Source organism: Dasypus novemcinctus, chromosome 13 (genome assembly GCF_030445035.2).
Source record: "Dasypus novemcinctus isolate mDasNov1 chromosome 13, mDasNov1.1.hap2, whole genome shotgun sequence".
NCBI lineage: Eukaryota > Metazoa > Chordata > Mammalia > Cingulata > Dasypodidae > Dasypus > Dasypus novemcinctus.
The window spans coordinates 25,174,162-25,196,446 of record NC_080685.1 but is presented as its reverse complement, the minus strand read 5'-3'; the positions used below and the strand labels follow the sequence as shown (position 1 = coordinate 25,196,446).

At 42.0% G+C, this 22,285-nt stretch overlaps 2 protein-coding genes and 1 pseudogene across 7 annotated transcripts in view; 1 reads left to right on the top strand and 2 right to left on the bottom strand.

Moving 5' to 3' along the window:
* Positions 1-22,285, top strand: part of ARNT (aryl hydrocarbon receptor nuclear translocator) — a 179,209-nt gene that overhangs the window by 19,469 nt on the left and 137,455 nt on the right. The gene's annotated exons all lie outside the window — the stretch shown is intronic.
* LOC139436201 (conserved oligomeric Golgi complex subunit 6 pseudogene) lies at positions 13,391-14,110 on the bottom strand (annotated as a pseudogene).
* On the bottom strand, positions 14,732-21,324 carry CTXND2 (cortexin domain containing 2). The gene is given in 4 exon segments (XM_058309285.2): positions 14,732-15,139; positions 15,141-15,232; positions 15,235-15,418; positions 21,193-21,324. Coding segments are annotated over 4 exon segments (816 nt in total).

Here is a 22,285-nt window from a genome sequence, read left to right as displayed (position 1 = left end):
TCCTATCAGATATATGGTTACCAAATATTTTCTCCCATTGGGTAGGCTCTCTTTTTACTTTCTTGAGGCGCAAAAGGCTTTAATTTTTAGGAAGTCCCATTTATCTATTTGTTCTTTTGCTGCTCGTGCTTTGGGTGTGAAGTTCATGAAGCCATTTTCTGTTACAAGGTCCTGTAGATGCTTCCTTAATTATTTTCTAAGGTCTTTGTGGTCTTAGCTCTTATATTTAGGTCTTTCAGCCATCTCGAGTTGATTTCTGTATAAGGTGTGAGATGGTAATCCTCCTTCCTTCTTTTGCGTATGGATATCCAATTCTCTAAGCACCATTTGTTGAATTCTCTCCCAGTTGAGTAGGTTTGATGGCCTCGTCGAATATCAGATGACTGTATATATGAGGAGCTATATCAGAACTCTCAATTCAGTTCCATTGGTCAGTTTGTCTATTCTTGTGCCAATACCATGCTGTTTTCATTACTATAGCTTTGTAATGTGTTTTGAAGTCAGGTAGTGTGATTCCTCTGATTTCATTTTTCTTTCTCAATATGTCTTTGGCTATTCGGGGCCACTTTCCTTTCCAAATAACTTTCATAGTTTGTTTTTCTAGTTCATTAAAAATGTTGTGTTGATTTTTATTGGAATTGAGTTGAATCTGTAGATCAATTTTGGTAGGATAGACATCTTAATAATATTTAGTTTTCCTATCTATTAACAGGGAATATTCTTCCATTTATGTAAGTCTTCTTTGATTTCCTTGAAAAGTGTTGTGTAGTTTTCTGTGTATAAATCTTTTACATCTTTAGTTAAATTTATTCCCAGGTATTTGATTTTTTAAATTTACTATTGTAAATGGTATTTGTTTCTTGATTTCCTCCTCAGATTGCTTATCATCGGTGTACAGAAATGCTACTGATTTTTGTGGATTGATCTTATAACCTGCCACTTTACTAAACTAATTTATAAGTTCTAGATGCTTTGTTGTAGATTTCTCAGGGCTTTCTATGTATAGGATCATGTCATCTGCACATAGAGAAATTTGACTTCTTGTTTTCCTATTTGATCCCTTTTATATCTGGTTCTTGCCTTAGTGCTCAAGCAAGTACTTCTAACACAATGCTAAATAAAAGGGGTGATAGTGTGCATCCTTGCCTTGCTCCTGATCTTAGAGGGAAAGATTTTAGGACTTCACTATTGTAAATCATATTAGCTGTGGGGTTTTCATATATACCCTTTATCATGTTCAGAAACTTTCCTCCTATTTCTATTCTTTTGCAGTGTTTTTATCAAGAAAGCTTGCTGTATTTTATTGAATGCTTTTTCTGCATCTATAAATATGATCATGTGTTTTTTTCCCTTCAATCTGTTTATGTGGTATATTACATTAATTGATTTTCTTATGTTGAACCATCCTTGCATACCACTTGGTCATGGGGTATAATTCATTTAATGTGTTGTTGAATGCGATTAGCAAGTATTTTTTGGAGGATTTTCACATCTAGGTTCATTAGAGATTGGTCTGTAATTTTCCTTTCTTGTGGTGTCTTTGTTTGACTTTGGTATTAGGGTGTTGTTGGCATCATAGAATGAGTTACGCAATGTTCCTTCTGTTTTGATTTTTTTGGAAAAGTTTAAGCAAGATTTGTGTTAGTTCTTTCCGGAATGTTTGGTAGAATTCACCTGTGAAACCATCTGGCCCAGGGCTCTTCTTAGTAGGAGGTTTTAAATGACTGACTCTCTTTACTTGTGATTGGTTTGTTGAGATCATTGATTTCTTCTTTCTTCAATGTAGGCTCCTTATGTGTTTCTAAGAATTTGTCCATTTCCTCTAAATTGTCTTTCTTGTTGAAATATAGTTTTTCAAAGTATCCTCTTATGATAGTCTTTATTTCAGTAGGGTCAGTGGTGATAGCCCCTTTCTCAGTTCTTATCTTGTGTATTTGTGTATTTGTATCTTCTCTCTTTTTTCCTTTGTTAGTCTAGCTAAGGGTTTGTCAATTTTATTGATCTTCTCAGAGAACCAGCTTTTTGTTTTGTTTATTTTTTCAAATGCTTTCTTATTTTCTATTTCATTTAGTTCTGCTCTGATCTTTGTTATTTCTTTCTTCTTTCTTTGGGGTTAGTTTGTTGTTTTTTTACTAATTCCTCCAATTGTGCAATTAGTTCTTCAATTTTAGCTCTTTCATCTTTTAAAAAAAACATTTATTTATTTGTTTCTCTCCCTTCCCCCCCACCCCTATTGTCTGTTCTCTGTGTCTATTTGCTGCGTCTTTGTCCGCTTATGTTGTTGTCAGCGGCATGGGGATCTGTGTTTCTTTTTGGTGCGTCATCTTGTTGTGTCAGCTCTCTGTGTGTGCGGCACCATTCCTGGGCAGGCTGCACTTTCTTTCACGCTGGGCAGCTCTCCTTATGGTGTGCTCTCCATGTGCGTGGGGCTCCCCAACGTGGGGGACACCCCTTCGTGGCGCGGCACTACTTGCACACGTCAGCACTGCGCATGGGCCAGCTCCACATGGGTCAAGGAGGCCTGGGGTTTGAACTGTGGACCTCCCATGTGGTAGACAGACGCCCTAACCACTGGGCCAAGTCTGCCGCCTCTTTCATCTTTTTTGATGTATGAATTCATGGCTATAAATTTCCCTCTCAGTACAGCTTTTGCTGTATCCCATAAGTTTTGATTTGTTGTGTTATCTTTTTCATTAGTTTCAAGGTAGTTATTGATTTCTGTTGAGATTTCTTCCTTGACTCACTGTTTTTCTAAGAGTGTGTTGTTTAACTTCCATATCTTGGTGCCAGATCTAGGTCTTTGGCCCTTGCAGATTTCCAGCTTCATTCTACTGTGGTCAGAGAAATTGTTTTGTATGATTTCAATCTTTCTGAATTCATTGAGGCTTTCTCTGTGGCCTGGTATGTGGTCTGTCTTGGAGAATGATCCATTTGCACTTGAGAAGAATGTATATCCTGTTGTATTTGGGTGTAATATTCCGTATATGCTTATGATGTCCAGATTCTCTAACATATTGTTTAAAGTCTTTGTTTCTTTATTGATTCTCTTTTGAGATGTTCTATCCAATGGTGACAGTGGTGTATTAAAGTCCCCCACTAAAATTGTCAAGGCATCTGTTCCTTCCCTTAGTTTTTGCAGTGTTTATCTCACATATGTGGAGGCACCCTTCTTAGGGGCATAAATATTTATGATTGTTCTTTCTTCTTGAAAGATTATCCCTTTCACTAATATGTAGTGTTCATCCTTGTCTCTCACAGTTGTTTTGTGTTTAAAGTCTATTTTGTCTGATATTACTAAAACTACACCTGCACTTTTTTGGTTATTGTTTGCCTGTAAGATTGTTTTCCAGCCATTCACTTTCAATCTCCTTGAATCCCTGGATCTAAGATGTCTTTCTTTCTTTCTTTCTTTCTTTCTTTCTTTCTTCCTTCCTTCCTTCCTTCCTTCCCTTTTCTTCCTTTCCTTCCTTCCTTCCTTTCCTTCCTTTCCTTCCTTTCCTTCCTTTCCTTCCTTTCCTTCCTTTCCTTCCTTTCCTTCCTTCCTTCCTTCCTTCCTTCCCTTTTCTTCCTTTTCTTCCTTTCTTCCTTTCTTTCCTTTCTTTCCTTTCTTTCCTTTCTCTTCCTTCCTTCCTTTCTTTCCTTTTCTTTCTTTTCTTCCTTTCTTTCCTTTCTTTCCTTTCTCCTTCCTTCCTTCCTTCCTTCCTTTCTTTCCTTTCTTTCCTTTCTCCTTCCTTCCTCCTTCCTTCCTTCCTTCCTTCCTTCCTTCCTTCCTTCCTTCCTTCCTTCCTTCCTTCCTTCCTTCCTTCCTTCCTCGCTTCCTCCCTTCCTTCCTTCTCTCCCCTTCACCCCCCTCCCCCCAGTTGTCTGCTCTCTGTGTCCATTCGCTGTGTGTTCCTCGGTGGCCGCTTCTATCCTTATCAGTGGCACTGGTAATCTGTGTTTCTTTTTGTTACGTCATCTTGCTGTGTCAGCTCTCCATGTATGTGGCGCCATTCTTGGGCAGGCTGCACTTTCTTTCATGCTTGGTGGCTCTCCTTACGGGGTGCACTTCTTGTACGTGGGGCTCCCCTATGCAGGGGACACCCCTGTGTGGCACGGCATTCCTTGCACTCATCAGCACTGCATGTGGGCCAGCTCCACAAGGGTCAAGGAGGCCCGGGGTTTGAACCGTGGACCTCCCATGTGGTAGGTGGATGCCCTATCCATTGGGCCAAATTCGCTTCCCAAGATGTGTTTCTTGTAGACAGCATACAGATGGGTCATATTTCCTTATCCAATCTTCCAATCTGTGTCTCTTAACAGGTGAGTTTAACCCATTGACATTCAGTGTTATTACTTTCAAGGAATTACTTATATCAGCCATATTTTCTTTGGATTTGTGTTTGTCATATTTTGTTTGATTTTTTTTATCTCTTTTGGTCATTTTAGTTGGTCTTACACTCTCCTCCAACTCTGTCTCTCCTGTTTTTTTCTTTCCTCCTGCAGAACTCCCTTTAGTATTTCTTGAAGGGCAAGTTTCTTGTTGGCATACTCTCTCAGTTTCTGTTTATCTGTGAATATTTTGAACTCTCCATCATTTTTGAACACTAGCTTTGCCAGATAGAGTATTCTTGGTTGGAAATGCTTTTCTTTTAGTACCTTGACTATGTCATACCACTGCCATCTTGCCCCTATGGTGTCAGATGAGAAATCAGCACTTAATCTTATGGAGCCTCCTTTGTAAGTGATGGTTCTCTTTTCTCTTGCTGCTTTTATTATTTTCTCTTTGTCTTGTGCATTGGATAATTTGACAAGTATATGTCTTAGGGTAGGCCTGTTGGGATTTATGGTATTTGGGGTGCATTGTGCTTCCCAGACATATACATGTATCTCCCCCAGTAGGTTTGGGTCATTTTCAGCCACTATTTCCTCTAACACCCCTTCTGTCCCCTTTTCCTTCTGTTCTCCTTCTGGTATGCCTATAATGCATATGTCTGCATGTTTTACGTGGTCATTCAGATCCCTAAGTCCCTGCTGGATTTTTTTCTATCTTTTTATCGATCAATTCTACTATCTGTTTGATTTCAGATGTACTGTCTTCCAAATCACTAATTCTTTCCTCTGCCTCTTCAAATCTGCTGTTATTTGCTAAGAGTGTATTTTTTATTTCTTGGATGGTGCTGTTCCTCTTCATCATATCCGTTATCTTTTTGTGCATGATTACAATTTCTTCTGTATGCTCCCCAAGTGTTTTCTTAATATCCTTAATCTCTTCCTTCATTTCATTAAATTGGCCCATGATACATGTTTTGAGAGCTTTAATTAGTTGTTCCGTGTTCCACTTCTCTTCCTGGTTTTTAGTTTGTTCATTGGGTTGGGTCTGATTATTGGTATGGTTTGTAGTTTTTTGTTGCTGTCTGGTCATCACTGTATCTTGATAGGTTTATTCAGTTGATTAGTTTTTTCGCGTCGGGGTTCAATTAGTTTTTGTGTGCATGTTAAGTCTTACCTTTGTCACTTTGTTCTTCTTATTCTATTTCCTTGTTGTTGGCTAAGTTCCCTTGAAGGAAAATATTAGGGCCAGAGACAGCAAAAGGGGTGAGAAAAGGAAAAGATAATAGTAGTATTGATAGTGGATGTTAGCAGAAGAACCATATGAGGTCTAGGAGAATGGGTATTGAGCCCATATAAGCTGTGTAGAGCTATAACAGTAAAAAAGTGGAATACCTATTATGGGATTGTAAACTGAATATGGGGAGGAATATAGTATGAATTAAAAGGCCAGTGTGGTCCAGAGAGTGGTAAAGAGAAAAAAAAGGACAATAATATAAAAAGTGACTAAAACATAGAAAATAGAATAGAGGTATTAGAGATAAAAAGTCAGAAATATTGGGGGCTAAATGAAAAGAGGTGGAATGCAAGAGAAACAATAAATGATGGAGGATAGAAAGGCATAAAGGAAAGGGGATAGAGTTGGTAGCCAAAATCAGTACACACAGGAAGGAGGAAATTGAGGACAAGGAAGCACAGCAAATAAGAATTATTGCCTGCAGCACCTAATATAAAAAAAAAGAGAAAAGAAGGAAAAAAAAAAAAAAAGGAAAAAGGAAAAGGGGGGGGGGGGGGGAAGCAAGCAAGAGAAAGAGAAAGGAAAAAAAAGAAATAAAAGGGCCATGGGGGGATAAAGAGGAAGGAGAAACAAGAAAACAAGCCAACAAGGAAGACCAGACAAGTCCTCAAGGAAGGAATCCTCTTTGCCATTGAATAAACTGCTTAGGAGTCTGACCTTCCCCTTTCTCCCTTCCTCACTTCCCTCTCCCCCAGGATAGGAGGAGAGCTCTGTTAGGGCTCCTGGAGGAGAATCATATGGGTCCTTGGTGAACCAACTCACCTCAGAAAATAATGCCTCTTAATTTCTTGAGAGCTAGCACCCACCCCTTGTTTGGAACCCTAAATATGCTTTTGTAAGCCTGCAAAGCACAGCCTACTGTCCCTCTCCCTTAGGTGTGCTACAAAGGGGCTAGTTAATTTTCTGACTCCACGATCTCTCCAGACCAAGTTTCCTATCCCAGGGCATTTAGGTAAATCAGGCTCTCTCAGCAGATTTGCCTCTCCTCTCTTCCTAGGCTCTCCCCAAGTCAGCTGGTATGCTCCTCAAACTCAGTAACATTAAACTTGTACTCCTTGGACCCCTCTGCACCTCACACCTAAACCCTCCCACTCCTGAAGTTAACCCAGCAGGCTAGGGCAATGCCAGATTTCTGGGAGTACTGGGTTTGGGAAACAGAGGCCCGGGAGAATGTGGACTTGGGGTATGTGGGTCTGTGATGTGTGGGTTGCGGGGGTTCAGGGAACACGGGCTTAGGGCTCACGTGTTTAGGGGAACACAGGGCTTGGGAACTCTGCCTTGTGGCCGGTAGTTCTCAGGGAAAGCTGCAGCCCTTTGCCTAGGGGGAAGGGATTTACCTTCCCACAGCTTCTGAGTTCAGTGTTAGAAACCCACAGTTTTACCTTGAGGAAGCACTAATTTTGCTGCAGTCTCTCCAGATCGACCTCCAGACACCTCCTGCTTTGTAGTTTCCCAAAACAGCTCCGGCAGGATTGTGTCACCACTCAACCGGTCCTGAGGTCCATGTGGGTCTTTCTTGGAGAACTGTGTGGATGCTTTTTAGTCAGCTGGCAGAACCTTGGTGGGCCCTGTGTCCAGCTTGCACACGCAGTCCTGGGACTGCAGGGTGACTGCAGGGTTGGGGTCCCTGCTCCTAGCGGCCTGGCTCACTGTAAACAGTCAAGTCCCCTCGCTGGTCCTGAGGACAGGTACTAACTGCCTGCCAGTGGCTCCCGCTCTCACGCTCCCTCCCACTCTCCTGGTAACATATTCTATCAATTTTTGTCTGTGAAGACTTTGTACTCATCCTTATTATTATTATTTTTTATTTCTCTCCCCTTCTCCTGACACCCCCCCCCCAATCATCTGCTCTTTCGTGTCCATTCACTGTGTGTTCTGTGTCCGCTTGCATTCTTGGTTGCACCGTGAATCTGTGTCTTTTTGATGCGTCATCTTGCTGTGTCAACCCCCCGTGTGTGTGGTGCCACCCCTGGGTGGGCTGTGCTTTTTTCTCATGGGGCAGCTCTCCTTGCGGGGCACACTCCTTGCACATGGGGCTCCCCTACAGGGGGGACACCCTTGTGTGGCATGGCACTCCTTGGGCGTGGCAGCACTGTGCGTGGGCCAGCTCACCACACAGGCCAGGAGGCCCTGGGTTCAAACCCTGGACCTCCTAGATGGTAGGCAGACACTCTATCAGTTGAGCCACATCTGCTTCCCTGTACTCATCCTTATTTTTGAAGGACTCTTGCTGGATATGATTCTTGGTCGGAAGTTTTTCTTTTGCAGCACCTTAAATATATCATACCAGTGTCTTCTTGCCTCCATGGCTTCTGATGAGAAATCATACTTAATCTCGTTGAGTGTCTCTTAAATGTTATGCATTGCTTTTCTCTTGCTGCTCTCAGAATTCTCTCTTTGTCTTTGGCATTTGACATTCTGATTAAATATGTTTGTCAGATTTGGTCTATTCAGATTTATTTGGATGGGAGTATGTGGTGCTTCTTGGACATGGATATCCATGTCCTTCACTGGTGTTGGGAAATTTTCTACCATTATTTCTTCAGATATTGCTTCTGCCCCTTTTCCCTTCTCTTCTCCTTCTGGGACACCCATGACATGTATGTTTGCCCATCTCTTGTCATTTAGTTCCCTGAGACCTTGTTCAATTCTTTCCATTCTTTTCTTCATCAATTCTTTTGCATGTTTACTTTCAGAGGCCATTTCTCCAAGCTTACCAGTTCTTTCTTCTGCCTTCTCAAATCTGTTGTTTTATGGTTCCAGTGTATTTTTTTTTAAAGATTTATTTATTTAATCCCCCACCTTGCATTTTGTTTTTTGCTGTCTGTTCTCTGTGTCCATTCGCTGTGTGTTTTTTCTGTGTCTGCTTGTCTCCCTTTGTTGTGTCATCTTGCTGCATCTACTCCCCATGGCGCATGGGCTGTCAGCTCTCCGTGGCATATGGGCCAGCTTGCCTTCACAAGGAGGCCCCAGGATGTGAACCCAGGGCCTCCTATATGGTAGATGGGAGCCCAACTGACTGAGCCACAGCTACTTCCTAATTCCAGTGTATTTTTAATTTCATTTATTGTGACTTTCATTCCCATAAGATCTGCTATTTTTCTATATGTGCTTTCAAATTCTTCTTTGTATTCATCTGATGTCTTCTTAATATCTTTAACTTTAGCCATCTCATTGAATTGATTAAGGAGATTTGTTTGAATATCTATGGTTAGTTGTCTCAACTCCTTTAGTCATCTGGAGGCTTATCTCGTTCCTTTAAACTGGACCATATTTTCTCATTTCCTGGTGTGGATTGTAATTTTTTGTTGGTGTCTTGGCATGTGGCTTACTAGGTGTATTTGTTCTGGGTGCAGTTTCTCTCTTTAGTTTAGGACTTTCTTTCCCTTTCTCCCTTGCTGGTTGTGTAGTGGGAGCCAAGGATGTAGTTGGTGCTAAAAGCTGTGGAGGCTCAAGCTGCCTGCTTTACCCAAGGAACAGATAAAGCTTCTCCCAACTTTCTCCTTTGCCAGCGGTTGGAACAGAACCACAGCTATGTGTAATAACCAAAGTCATGCAACCCTAAACTCCTGTTGCCCAGAGAGACTGATGAAGCTTCACACCCCTTCCTCCCTTGCCTGGGACTGGAATGGAGCTGCAGGTGTGGGCAGCAGTCTATGGCATGCGGGTCCAAAATGACCGCAGTTACCCCAGTAGACTTCCTACTATTCAGTCTGTGCCAGCTGAATGTACCTGGCAGCCTCCTCCCTGCTAGAGGTGGGGCTGAAGCCTAGGCTAGGGCTGCAGGCCAATCTGGGTGAAAGAAGTGGGTCTGTACTGTTACTGTGATTTTCAATCAGCCCGCCTTCCTCTTATGCAAGGAACAGAGTCAAAATGGCGGTTACTGTCCTCTTTCTGACCCAGACAGTTTTGAACTTTAGTTGTTCTTAGGGTTATACTTCAACCCGCTGAATTTACTGCCACCACCAGGTTTTGTGTATGCGCTGCCAGAGAAGAATGATCACCAGCCTCTGTGGTGTGGCCTGTATTTTCCCAGAGAGGCTGGTACAGGTCTCTCCAGGTTCACCCTGCCAGAGGTGGGACTGGGGCTTAGGCTAGAGCTGCAATCTGATCTGGATGGAAAAAAGCTGGTCCCTACCAGGACTGTGATTTTCTGTCAACCCCGATTCCCCTCATGCCAGGGACAGAGTTAAAATGGCAGCTCCCAGCCTCTTTGACTTGGACAGGTTCAAACTTTAGCTGTTCTTAGGACTATACTTTAGCCAGCTGAGTTTACTAATCAGTAGGGTGCCCAACCATCTCTTCCTCCCCCGTTTTTGGGAAGTGGAATGTCCAATTCCAGCAGTGGAACAGCTCCCGAGGTGGCTTAAGCCTCTGGGAGGATGGGAACTGGCCTCCGTGGTGTGGAGTGCTCTACTTACTAATCTTTTCTGCGGATAAGCAGTCTCCTCTTTCCATTCTTTCAAGAATGTTGCAGGATGCTCAAAACAGGTGTTTTAGGTAGCTCTGGGCGATTACTGATTGCCCTGTAGCACAAGCTAGCTCCAGGAGCTCCTTATCCTGCCACCATGTTGCTTGTTCTCATGGCCACAGTAGTCTTGATAGCTAATCTTTTTTCCCCATCTCTAGAATCCTGCACCAGAACAATTCAATCCAACAGATCTCAACCTGCTGTATGAAAGAACGCTCCCTTTTGCTTCATATCTGAATGCTGTACATCTGTTTTGAATTGTATATTGTGTTTTTGTATTTATGCTTTGATTCATAGTAACTTCTCATGTTTTGGAATTATTTGCATTGAACCCAAACTGTAAATTAAAAAAATGGGTGAAAGAAAAAAAATAAAGAGCACATTTTTCATTTTAGTAGAATCTGCTATCAAATTACTCTTCAAAAAGGTAACAATTTCCACTCCTATAACACAGGTAGAGACCCTGACTTGCTGGATGCCAATTGTAATGTAGGCAGTCAGGCTTCACCAACTAATCTGATATTCCAGAGAAACCACACAGGAGCCCAGTGTGATGGTCATGCCTTTATTTCTTACTCATACACACAACCCGGTGGCGGCAGGCCAGGAGGTGCTCAGCCTACTTACAGGTTCTGGTGGTGGCTGGGTGGGAGGCTCTGCTCCACACCGTGCTCCACACCACTTAACAGATACTGTCAGCTTTTATAAGATTACAAACAGTGGGACTCAAGAGTTACTAGTTAACAATAATTACCAGACCTCCTGATTATTATTGCAGGTGTTTTTTGGATACTTACATCCAAATCCCCTGTTTATGAGGGCCAGGGGGCTGGTCAGACCAACCCATCCTCATTCCAGGACCTCGGGCTCAGGGAAAGGGCATTCCATCTTCATTTATCCTATACTCCACTAGCAAATATCTAGCTTGAGCCATTGTTCAATATGACTTATTTATCCTAGTTGGAAATGTTTATTATATCTTTCCTCTCCTCTCCATCTTATTCTGCCTCTCTTTAGCTCTTATTTCTTGCCAAGTCAATTTCAGTAGCCTCCTAATTGGCAGGTTTTATTGTAGATCAAGCCTACATGTTGTTCTAAAACTCATTTCTGATCATGTCATTCCTCTGCTTTAAAACTTTCTGTTTTTTTTTTTCCCTTATACCTATAAAGTGAGGTTCAAACTCCACAGTATAAAATTTGAGACGCTTCATAATTTGGCCCCAACCCATATCTCCAGCTATATTTCCTCATCCCTTCCTTTACCACTCCTGATAATGCTATTTCCCTGACATATTTATGCATTTCACTTTTACATCTCCATACTTTGCTCTTCATGCTCTATCTTCTGCAATGTTCCTTTCCTTTCTTGGTCTAGTGAAATATTAATTCTCTAAGGTCCAACTCCAATGTCTTCTGTGAAATTTTCCTAGACCAGCGGTTGTCAAACTTCAGTGTGAACCAGTATCACTTGGAGGGCTTGTTAAACCCCAAAATTGCTGCCCCCACTTCCTAGAGTTTCTGATTCACTAGGTCTGTGTGGGCTCCAAAAATTTTTCATGGCTAACGTTTTCCCAGGTGATGCCTATGCTTCTGGTCCTGGGACCAGAGTTTAAGAATAACTGCCCTAGACCACCCTCCACCCCTGCAGAATTAACTCTTGCCTCTATGCTTCCATTACCTTAGTTCACTCCACTTGTTGACTTACCTTTGTATGACTTTGTGTCCTCTGCCCATGTGATCCTCTCAAGGATGAGAGCCTGTCTTAGTTATTTTTGTTTCTCCTAGCACCTGGCACCTTGCCACACACACGGTGCTCCTTAATGTATGATGAATGAAGGGTAATCTTTGCTCTGCTGTGGTTGAGTTATATAATTCCATTAGGTTAGATTCTTTCAGTTTTCCAGTGTCTTTGTGTGGGAAGATGGGAGAAAGTGGGAATGGGGATTGTTGAAGAGAAAGAGGAGTTGTTTGGAGCATCAATTTTAGTCTGATTTCTTCATTGCCCTGATCAGACTGTAGAAATCAGCAGAGGGACACAGGAATTGTCTTCAGAGCCTTTGCTTAACATGCAGGGAGGGAGCTTGTTAGAAATTTTAAATCTCCAGCCCTGCTCAAGATGTACTAAATCAGAACCTGCATTTAATAAGCTTACCAGGTGATTTGTCTGTGTGTTAAAGTTTGAGAAGCAGTATAGGAAAGGCAGGTTTGAACTGTCCAATTTTTTCTATAGGACAGGGCCTCAAAAATTAGGAGCCAAACTCTGTTTCTCTGCTTTTAAGACCTGAAGATGAACTTCTGTCATAAATTATTCACATTATTAAAATTTACAAATTTTTACGGTAGACAGTTTATTGCCAATTTATTGATATAAAATGATAAATAACAGGCACACCAATTGGAATGCTCATTTTGGTGTGCACAGCACATTCTCTTCTATATCCATTGCTATATGTGAATTTCCAACTACAAATAAGTTCTACTTAATAATTCATCATGAGGGAAGTGGACTTGAATCAATGGATAGAGCATCTGCCTACCACACGGGAGGTCTGCGGTTCAAACCCAGGGCCTCCTTGACCCGTGCAGAGCTGGCCCACCGGCAGTGCTCATGTGCGCAAGGAGTGCCCTGCCATGCAGGGGTGTCCCCCGTGTAGGGGAGCCCCATGCCTAGGAGTGAGCCCTGTAAGGAGAGCTGCCCATCACGAAAGAAAGTTCAGCCTGCCCAGGAGTGGTGCCACACACACGGAGAGCTGATGCAGCAAGATGACGCAACAAAAAGAGACACAGATTCCCAGTGCCGCTGACAAGAATAGAAGCAGACATAAAAGAACACACAGTGAATGGACACAGAGAACAGACAACTGGGGCCGGAGGTGGGGGGAAGGGGAGAGAAATAAATTAAAAAAATAAGTTTAAAAAAAAAATTCATCATGAGATGTCATGACATAGGGGCTAAAACCTTGAAATGCGAAATGATCAGGGCATCCTTTACTTGCCGAGATATTTACAGGAATTAGATCATAATCTGGAGGTTGTTGAGTGCTCTCAGAATCAGAAAAAAGAAGTTACCAGAATTGGAAACTCTAAGGCTTGTGGACACCCCTCAAGTAACGTAGAGGAGCCGAGTGGCACAGGTGGGGACTGTGATCACCTGGGAAGCACATCTGGCCTGTAAGAGGGAGCTGCTTATTCTGCTCCAGTTAATTTTTGTCCTGTGTGGTACAGTGTTGCCAGATCTTCCAGGTTTTTTTCAAGTAAATTTAAAAATCCATGTTTGTGTCTGAAAGCTCCTATGTTTTAAGTGTTGACAACTAACTAAAAAATGTTATACATTCCACAATACTCTGAAACAATAGCATTTCCAGACGCCTGCCAGCGAATTCAAACAGAGCTAATGTTGTCTTCATCCTACAGAGTGAGTTAGCCTAAATTGCTGGCTGAGACAGTGCGCATCTGAAGGAGAGGGTCTAGGACACAGGATAAAACCTGCACAAAGTCAGTTTTATGAGCATCTAAAGGCACGACTGAAGAATCATGAGATGCCAAAACTTCACCCAACAATGTGAGTGTCTGATTTAATGCCGAACTTGGTCCAAGATCAGGTGGAGGGAATTCAACCTTGTTCATTCTTTACTAATGAAGAGTATTTTTTGGCTTAGCAAAAGCATTTCTTTAATTGTAGCCAACTATGTAGTTGCACTATTTTCAACAATACCACTAATTGTACAGTGGTAGAATTCAAGATAGAAATTTTATATAATACATTTTATATAAAATAGTTGCCCCAAGTTTAGCAACTATTACTTGTTCATTTGAACCTTTAGAGGCATGCACACTCTCAGTAATATGCTCCACAACTTCCTGAGTGTTTTCTTCAATATCTTGTGTAGCTACATGATTTTAGAGAACTTCAAGGTTTTCCTTCTCAGAAGCAGTAGCGTGGTGGACGCAAGCCAGTATATCTCCCACATACTTCAAAAGTCGTGGCAGTGCATTTCAATTAGTTCATGAACAACTGTACCTCTGGCCATTCCACATTCATCTAAAAGCAGGGGTTCTTAACAAGGGGTCCATGAGCTTGAAATGAAATTCAAAAAAACATTATTCTTGTGGGCACATGATGCGGGTGTGATATATTTATTAAATAATACACAGTATTGGGAAGCAGATTTGGCTCAATTGATAGAGCATCCGCCTACCACATGGGAGGTCCAGCGTTCAAACCCAGGGCCTCCTGACCTGTGTGGTGAGCTGGCCCATGTGCAGTGCTGATGTGTGCAAGGAGTGCCATACCATGCAGGGGCATCCCCTGCATAGGGGAGCCCCACGTGCAAGGAGTGCGCCGGTAAGGAGAGCTGCCCCATGTGAAAAATGTGCAGTGTGCCCAGGAGTGGCGCCGCACACATAGAGAGCTGACACAGCAAGATGATTAAACAAAAAGAGACACTGGTGCTGCTGACAAGAACAGAAGTGGACACAGAAGAACACACAGCAAATGGACACAGAGAGCAGACAACTGAGGGGGGGACAAGGGGAGAGAAATAAATAAAAAATAAATCTTAAAAAAAACCCAAAACAGAGTATAGAGTGGACTTAGAAAGGGGTCTGTGGTTTTTGCCTGACTGGCAAAGTGGTTTGTGGAACAAAAGAGGTTAAGAATCTTGATCTAAAGTGTATTTGTATAAGATAGGTCTATCCTTCAGGGCTTCCATTGCCTGAGTTAATACTGGAGATAAATCACATGATTCTTGTGTCGATGTTCTGCATTCACTTTGAGACCATCAGTAAAGTCTTTCATAAGCTTGAAACAAGGCCATCTGTTCCACAATTTCTGAAATTTGTTGATTTGTATGCAAGAGAACTTTGACAACATTGTGAATCTGTTTTACTCTTCCCAAAGCTTTGATAAAATCTTCAGTGATAGGTCCCTCTCTTTTACCTCGGAGAAGACTCATTTCACCAGAAGTCAGCTAGAACTTGGATAAGAATGCATCTGCAACTTGTGCTCTTATCTCTAATCTCTGACTTTCACCTTGAAGCTTAGTGGTTGTTACTACTAAAATCTTGAGTCCATTCCTTTGTTGCCTCTAGGCAACTTGTCATATCATGACAACAGTTGCTCATTGCCTTACTATCCCCATTTAGGCTTTCAATTCCTCCTTCACTTCCTTGAAAATGCTTACAGACTCGTCGTTAATGGCTAAACTTTGGCGTGCAATATCTCCAAGTCAATTTCTTCTTGTCCGTAAACTATTTTCAACAAAAAAGGTTGAAAGTGCCTTAAGAGTTTCCAGCACCTACTGACTGTGGTCCAGCCATGTCTCCCAGAAGTTCTGCTGCTTCCACGACAGACAGTGGGCTGTGGGTCTGCACCGAGGCCCGGGTGCTGCTGAGATTGTAGGTGCCCCCTGCCGGCTCCCTGTGCCCACAGCCTTGGCGCCCAAGACCCTAGACCCCAGACCCCTGAGCCCACCATCTTAGCACCACACAGGGGCCAAGCTTCAGCCATTAGTTGCTTCTTAAGAGGGTAAGTGGAAGGCTGCAGAGTTGGGAATGTGAATGTATGGTACTGTGAACGTATCTCAATAAAACTGCTTAATAATAATTATGTACAGCAGGGGAAACGTGAAATTGAGAGGTGAAGAATTTTCTTGTTTGCCTGTTTTTTATTATTATTGAAATAATGAAAATGCTCTAATAATGATTGAAGTGATGAATGCACAATTATGTGATTATACAAAATACCATTGACTGTACACTTTGGATCCATTGTATGCCTTATTAGTATGTATCAATAAAAATCGATTTGTTAAAAAAAGATTCCATTAACATGTATGTGGGAGTGTTTAATATGTTTTTTTTAAGTTTTTTTTTTTTTTACTTTATTTTAATTTATTCCCTCCCTCTCCCCCAGATGGTTCCCTTTGTCTATCTGCTCATTGTTTGCACGCCTTTCTCCAGGAGGCACCTGAACCCAACAGGGATCTCCCACATGGGAGGGGAATGCCTGCCAGCCTGAGCCACATCTGCTTCCTGCAGATGTCTGCTAGCTTTGCAGCATCTGCACATTTAGGCATCTGCTCATTGCTGCAGGGTGTGGCCATCTAGCTCTCCTTGGGGCAGATGCAGGTGTCTGTCTGTCCTCCCCAGGAGGCACCAGACCAAACATTGGACCTCCCATGTGGGAGCTCAATCCCATGAGCCACATCTGCTTCCCTTATATCATTTAGATGAGCTCCTGAGGCTCTATTCTTTTTTTTTTTTTTAAATCATTGTCCTCTGTTTTTTACATTGGATAATTTCTATTAATCAATCTTCAAGTTCCCTTATTTTTTCCTCATTCTTTTCCATTTGGCTATTAAAAATCCATCCAGTGCAATTTGGTCTTTTTTTTTTTTTGGTTGTGTCTAGTTCTCTGAAGAGACAGAGATTTTCTATCTTTTCATTCATTTGAACACTTTTTAAACTTCATTTACATTAGTTAAAATATATACTGTTAAGTGCTTGTATTCTAGTTCCAACATCTGGCTCATCATTAGATTCACAGTGGGTGACTTTCTTTTCTCTTGAGAATCTGTTCCATTTCTTGGTTCTTCATTTGTTGGGCAATTTTTGGATTGTATCCTCATGTGATAAGAACAATGGCCCTGCAAAGATATCCATGTCCCAATCCTTGGAACCGGTGAATATGTTACCTTACAAAGGAGACTTTGCAAATGTCATTAAAGATCATGAGATGGAAGATTATCCTGATTACCTGGGTGCATCTTTATAGAAAGGAAGCAGGAGGGTTGGAAGCAGAGAAGGAGAACTGCTGATAGAAGCAGAGGGTGGGGTGATGCGAGGGGGGATCACAGGCCAAGGAATATAGGCAGCTTCTAGAAGCTGGAAAGGCAAGGAAATGGATTCCTCCCAGGTGCCTCCAGAAGGAACCCAGCCTTGTCCACCCATTTCAGACTTCTGATTTCCAGAACTATACGATGATAAATTTATGTTGTTTTAAGCCTCCAAGTTTGTGTTAATTTGTTACAGCAGCAATGGGAAACACACCTGGATATAATGAGTGTTACATTGTAGAACTAAAAAAATAGAAGGTAATTGGGAGGCTGGGGACAGGGGTGGGAATGAGAACTTTCAGTGTACACCATTTTCTACCTTTTGAATTTTGAAACATGAAAATGGATAGCTTATTACAAATATTATGTTAAAAATAAGGGTATCTTTTCTTTCTTGGCAGCCTGAGGATCAGTGGCTGTCATGAATGATATGGTTAACTATCTGAACCAGGAAGTTCATGACCAACTGACTACTTCAGTGAAAACAAGTGATATTTTGATGTCCTTCACCCTGGGAAGGCAACAGTACCTAAGTCAAATTCGGGAAAAATTAGCCAAAATGTATAAGACTACACCAGATGTCATTTTTGTATTTAGATTCAGAACTCATTTTGGTGGTGGCAAGACAACTGCCTTTGGCATGATTTATATTCCTTGGATTATGCAAAGAAAAATGAACCCAAACACTGACTTGCAAGACATGGCCTGTATGAGAAGAAAAAGCCCTCAAGAAAACAAGGAAAAGAATGAAAAACAGAATGAAGAAAGTCAAGGGGGACTGCAAGGGCCATGCTTGTTGCTGGCAAAAAGTGAGCTGGAGATTGGATAACAGGAAGGAATAAAGATTCTGCAGTGACATGATCAGTGTTGAGCAGACTTTCCCTCAAAGGATTTAAAAAAAAAAAAACTATAAGAAACTTTGAAAAATAAATAGGAAAGGAAAATGTCTGGAAAGATAAACACACATGCAAAACAAACAAACAGCAACAGTTACTTCTGGGAAGTGGGACTGGGAAACAAGGCAGTAGTCTAGGAACTTTTGTGTTTTGACCCTTAAGTAATGTTTGAATTTTTTTCTACCATGTGCATGTATTACTTTTATTTTTTTATTTATTTATTTTTAATTTTTTTAAAAAAAGATTTATTTTTATTTATTTAATTCCCCTCCCCTGGTTCTCTGTTTTCTGTGTCTTTTTGCTGCATCTTGTTTCTTTGTCCGCCTCTGTTGTCGTCAGCGGCACGGGAAGTGTGGGCGGCGCCATTCCTCGGCAGGCTGCTCCCTCCTTCGCGCTGGGCAGCTCTCCTTATGGGTGCACTCCTTGCACGTGGGGCTCCCCTACGCGGGGGACACCCCTGTGTGGCATGGCACTCCTTGCGCGCATCAGCACTGCGCATGGGCCAGCTCCACGTGGTCAAGGAGGCCCGGGGCTTGAACCGCGGACCTCCCATGTGGTAGACGGACGCCCCAACCACTGGGCCAAAGTCCGTTTCCCATGTATTACTTTTAAAATAACAATTTTGAAATGTTGATTCAACATACAAATGTACAACCCTTTTTACTTCGTAGGTTAACACTGGAAGGGTTCTGGCCCGATAAAACTTCTCTGTAGTCAAATTGGACCTGTAAACTGCCAGTTTAGAGGGGGTAAAAGGAATGTCTAAGGACATCAGAATAACAGACAATGTGACCAATACAGCCGGACAGACTCAAGGTCTGTGGGCTGGAACTCCCTGAATTTCCACACCAAGAACCACCCAGCTACTGGGACTGGAAAGACTTTACTGTCCAGTGGCTAAGATGCCTGTCTCCGAAATAGCAGGTGGATTGGTCCCGTACACGTTTGCCTTGGTGTACTCCTTTCTTTTCTTCCACAGATTATCCGCTACTGACTGATGGATTTATTTTTCTCAGTTCACTGGAAAAAAGATCATATAAACAGTCACATCAGTGACTCCTTGGTGACTGCATACTGATGCTCAGGGTAATCATGTGTTTGTCTTGCAGTTTATTTTAAGGGGTGGGGAAAATTAATTTCTGGAGGGAACACACTGTAGCCCTCAAGTACTGACATCAGTTTTAATCTGCTGTCATTTTACCCAGACCTGCTCCTTGCCCTGAGTTTCTTTTCATCAAATCAAGGTACAAATCATCTCTCACTTTTTTTTGTATGAACCAATATAACACCTTCTGTACCAGTGAAGGCAAAGCTTGTGTCTCCCTTGGATGGCTTTGATTTCTCTGCCTCCATTTTCAGAGATCCCAGAATCTTATATAGAACAGGACAATCTTGCTTCTAGGAATCAGGAACAGAAACAATGATCAATTCTCTGCTAACAGTGCAAGGCTAGAGTTGTGTTTCTTTACCAAGTGGAATTGTTGTTATAGCCTGGTTCAGCATGGACCCATGCATACACATCTTCTCTGAAGTGACTGCTTGCTGGTCCAGGTTCCTGCACAAGTCCAAGTGATGCCCCACCTTTCAATTCCATTTTTTTTTCTTTATTTTTTTAATATTACATTAAAAAAATATGATGTCCCCATATACCCATCACCCCCCTCCCTTTTCTTTTAAAAGGCCCTTGGGTTGATGATGGTGATGATGATGATGATTTAGCAAACACCAGCAGCAGTGACAACTGTGAATCATTTAAATAATTCTGAGTTTTGGTACTGTTATTTTGTAGATGAGAAAGTTTGGATTGAGAGAGAATAGGGGACTTGCCTAAGGCAAATTGCCCCCCCCCCCCACAGAGCTCTGAGAACAGCAGCAGATTTTGTAAAACTTCACACACTAAAAGACTTGTTTGGGGGAAGCAGATGTGACTCAGGTGACTGGGCTCCCACCTACCACATAGAAAGAAGGTCATTGCTTCAGATCCCAGTGCCTCCTAAAGAAGACAGCAAGCAGGCACAATGGGCAGGCACAACAAGCTGACACAACAAGAGACACAAGAAGAAAAATATAATGAGAGATGCAACAAAACAGGGAGCAGGGTTCCTGGTGCCTCCTAAAGAAGACAGTGAGCTGATGTGACGGGCAGGCATGGCAAGCTGGCACAACAAGATGATGGAGAGAAAAACATAATGAGAGACACAACAAAGTAGGGAGCTGAGGCAGCTCAAGTGATTAGGCACCTCACTCCCACATCAGAAGGAACAAGGAAGGTGAACAGACACAGCAAGTGAAAATCAGCAAGGGGGTGGGGAGAAATAAATAAAATCTTAAAAAAAAAACACAAAAAAAACTTGTTTGTTTTTCTTTTTAGTTTGTGTATATACTTGACCCAAACTGTAGTCTTGGAAGGCATGTGCACTGCAGGTTGTAAGAGCCAGGGAAATTATTGCATTAATAATAAGCATTTTATATGTATGTAGCTATTGCTTTGTACTGAAAGAAAATTCTCAAACTTGGAAGTATGTGAAATAGTGAGCTTTATGATTTTATTTGGGGGAAGCAGGAAAAGGTACACTTTATCCCTAGCAAAAACTGGGTATAATTTTTCAGTTTTTACCTTTATGATTTACATTAAAATTTCAAGATGTTTAGACATACTGTATCTTCTGTTCACTGTTTTTCTTATTTTTCTTGATACTATGGTTTGCCCTTCAATGCCATTTACATTTAAGACATACACTCCATTTTTAGATTTTTGTTGCTATCTTGTCAAATAAGTGTTAGTATGTCTCAAAGTTGATTCCCACCCCCTCCTTCGAAATGTCTTATTTTAAAAAGCAAAGCTAAAAGGGTACCTCTAAGTCAGAGCGTTAAAAAAACAACAAATTAGACTTTTATCACAGGACTGTGGGTGCCTGTCAGCCTTAAATTTGCATAACTAAAGGGACCATTCAAGTCTGTCTCTAGTTGGGCTTCTATTTTTAGGGGGCCTTGGCAAGAATCATAACATTATGTTACATTACTACATCATAAAACTACAACCAACTGTCCTCCTAAGGACATTCAGTCCTGGAGAATTGAAACCTATGTCTTCATTTTAATCAATTAAGTTCAACCTATCGCTCTTCCACTTTGATGACCAGTTCCCTGCATAGAAACAATCCAAAGTGGCTTGTGTTTCATCTCTCCTGGTTCTCAACTCCTTCTCATGTGCCCATTAAGAAAGCAAAAATGAGAAGGCTGAGAAACAAGGAGGTGAAATAACTCAATGTCTGGATTATAAATGTCTGTAAAAGAGATTTCAAATCTTTTGGGAGGGACTATCTACTAGGCTGTTGTCATAGTTCAGCTCAGAGACGGTTCTGTGGCTGTGGAACTTGCCTCATAGGGATTCTTCACCAACTTGGCGCATCGAAAAATCATCACTATTAGGAACAGAAACAGAAGCACAACGAAGGCAATGGCAAAGCCTTTGTCCACATCAACAGTGCTAGACAGGCTTGACTCCTCCATGGGGACACGTGTCTCTTTACCCTTTTCCAGCTATCTCCTCAGGTGTATCTTCAGATTTGTTTTACTCCTAGACAAAAGAATATAAAACAAGCTTAGTTTTCTTTTTTCTTTTTTAAGGTTTATTTCCCCTTCCCCCATTCCCCCCCATTGTCTGCTCTCTCTATCCATTCACTGTGTGTTCTTCTGTGTCTGTCTGTATTCTCATTAGGCGGCTCTGGGAACCGATCCTGGGACCTTCTGGAGTGGGAGAGAGGCGATTACTCTCTTACACCACCTCAGCTGCCTGTTCTGCTATGTTTTCTTATTTTCTCTCTGTGTCTCTTGTTGCGTCATCTTGCTGCACCAACTTTGTTAGCTGGCACTCCTGCGCGGGGCGGCTTTCCCACACTGGGCGGCATTCCAGTGTGGGCCGGCACTCCACATGGGCCAGCTTGCTGCATGGGCCAGCTGGCTGCATGGGCCAGCTGGCGCTCACCAGGAGGCCCTGGGCATCAAACCTGGACCTCCTATATGATAGATGGGAGCCCAATTGGTTGAGCCACATCCGTTTCTCTGTGTTAATAACACTGTGTGGAAACCAAAGAGGGAACATAGTTGGAAAAATCAGCAATATATATTTAATAAACACAAAACTGATGAAGTTGGTAATGATGACTGACAAACATATGCATAAAATAGCTGGAGAGTTATTCTAAGGCAATACGCAAGCAAATATGTGTAACCCACAGGTCACATGGAGCTTCCTTGCCCTGTGAAATCTAGGTAAAATGGTCTTAACTATCCCGGCTCTGTGTTTAAGTCCAAATCGCTCTCTAGGATTTCACATTCCAAGAGTACTGATTGTAACTAATTTGTTGTGGCACCTCAACTGACTGGGTATAAACATAAAATTGTTTTATACTTTTCAAGTCACTACTGTTAACTGGCTCTGTCATTCCCATCTCTTAATGACAAATCAGGT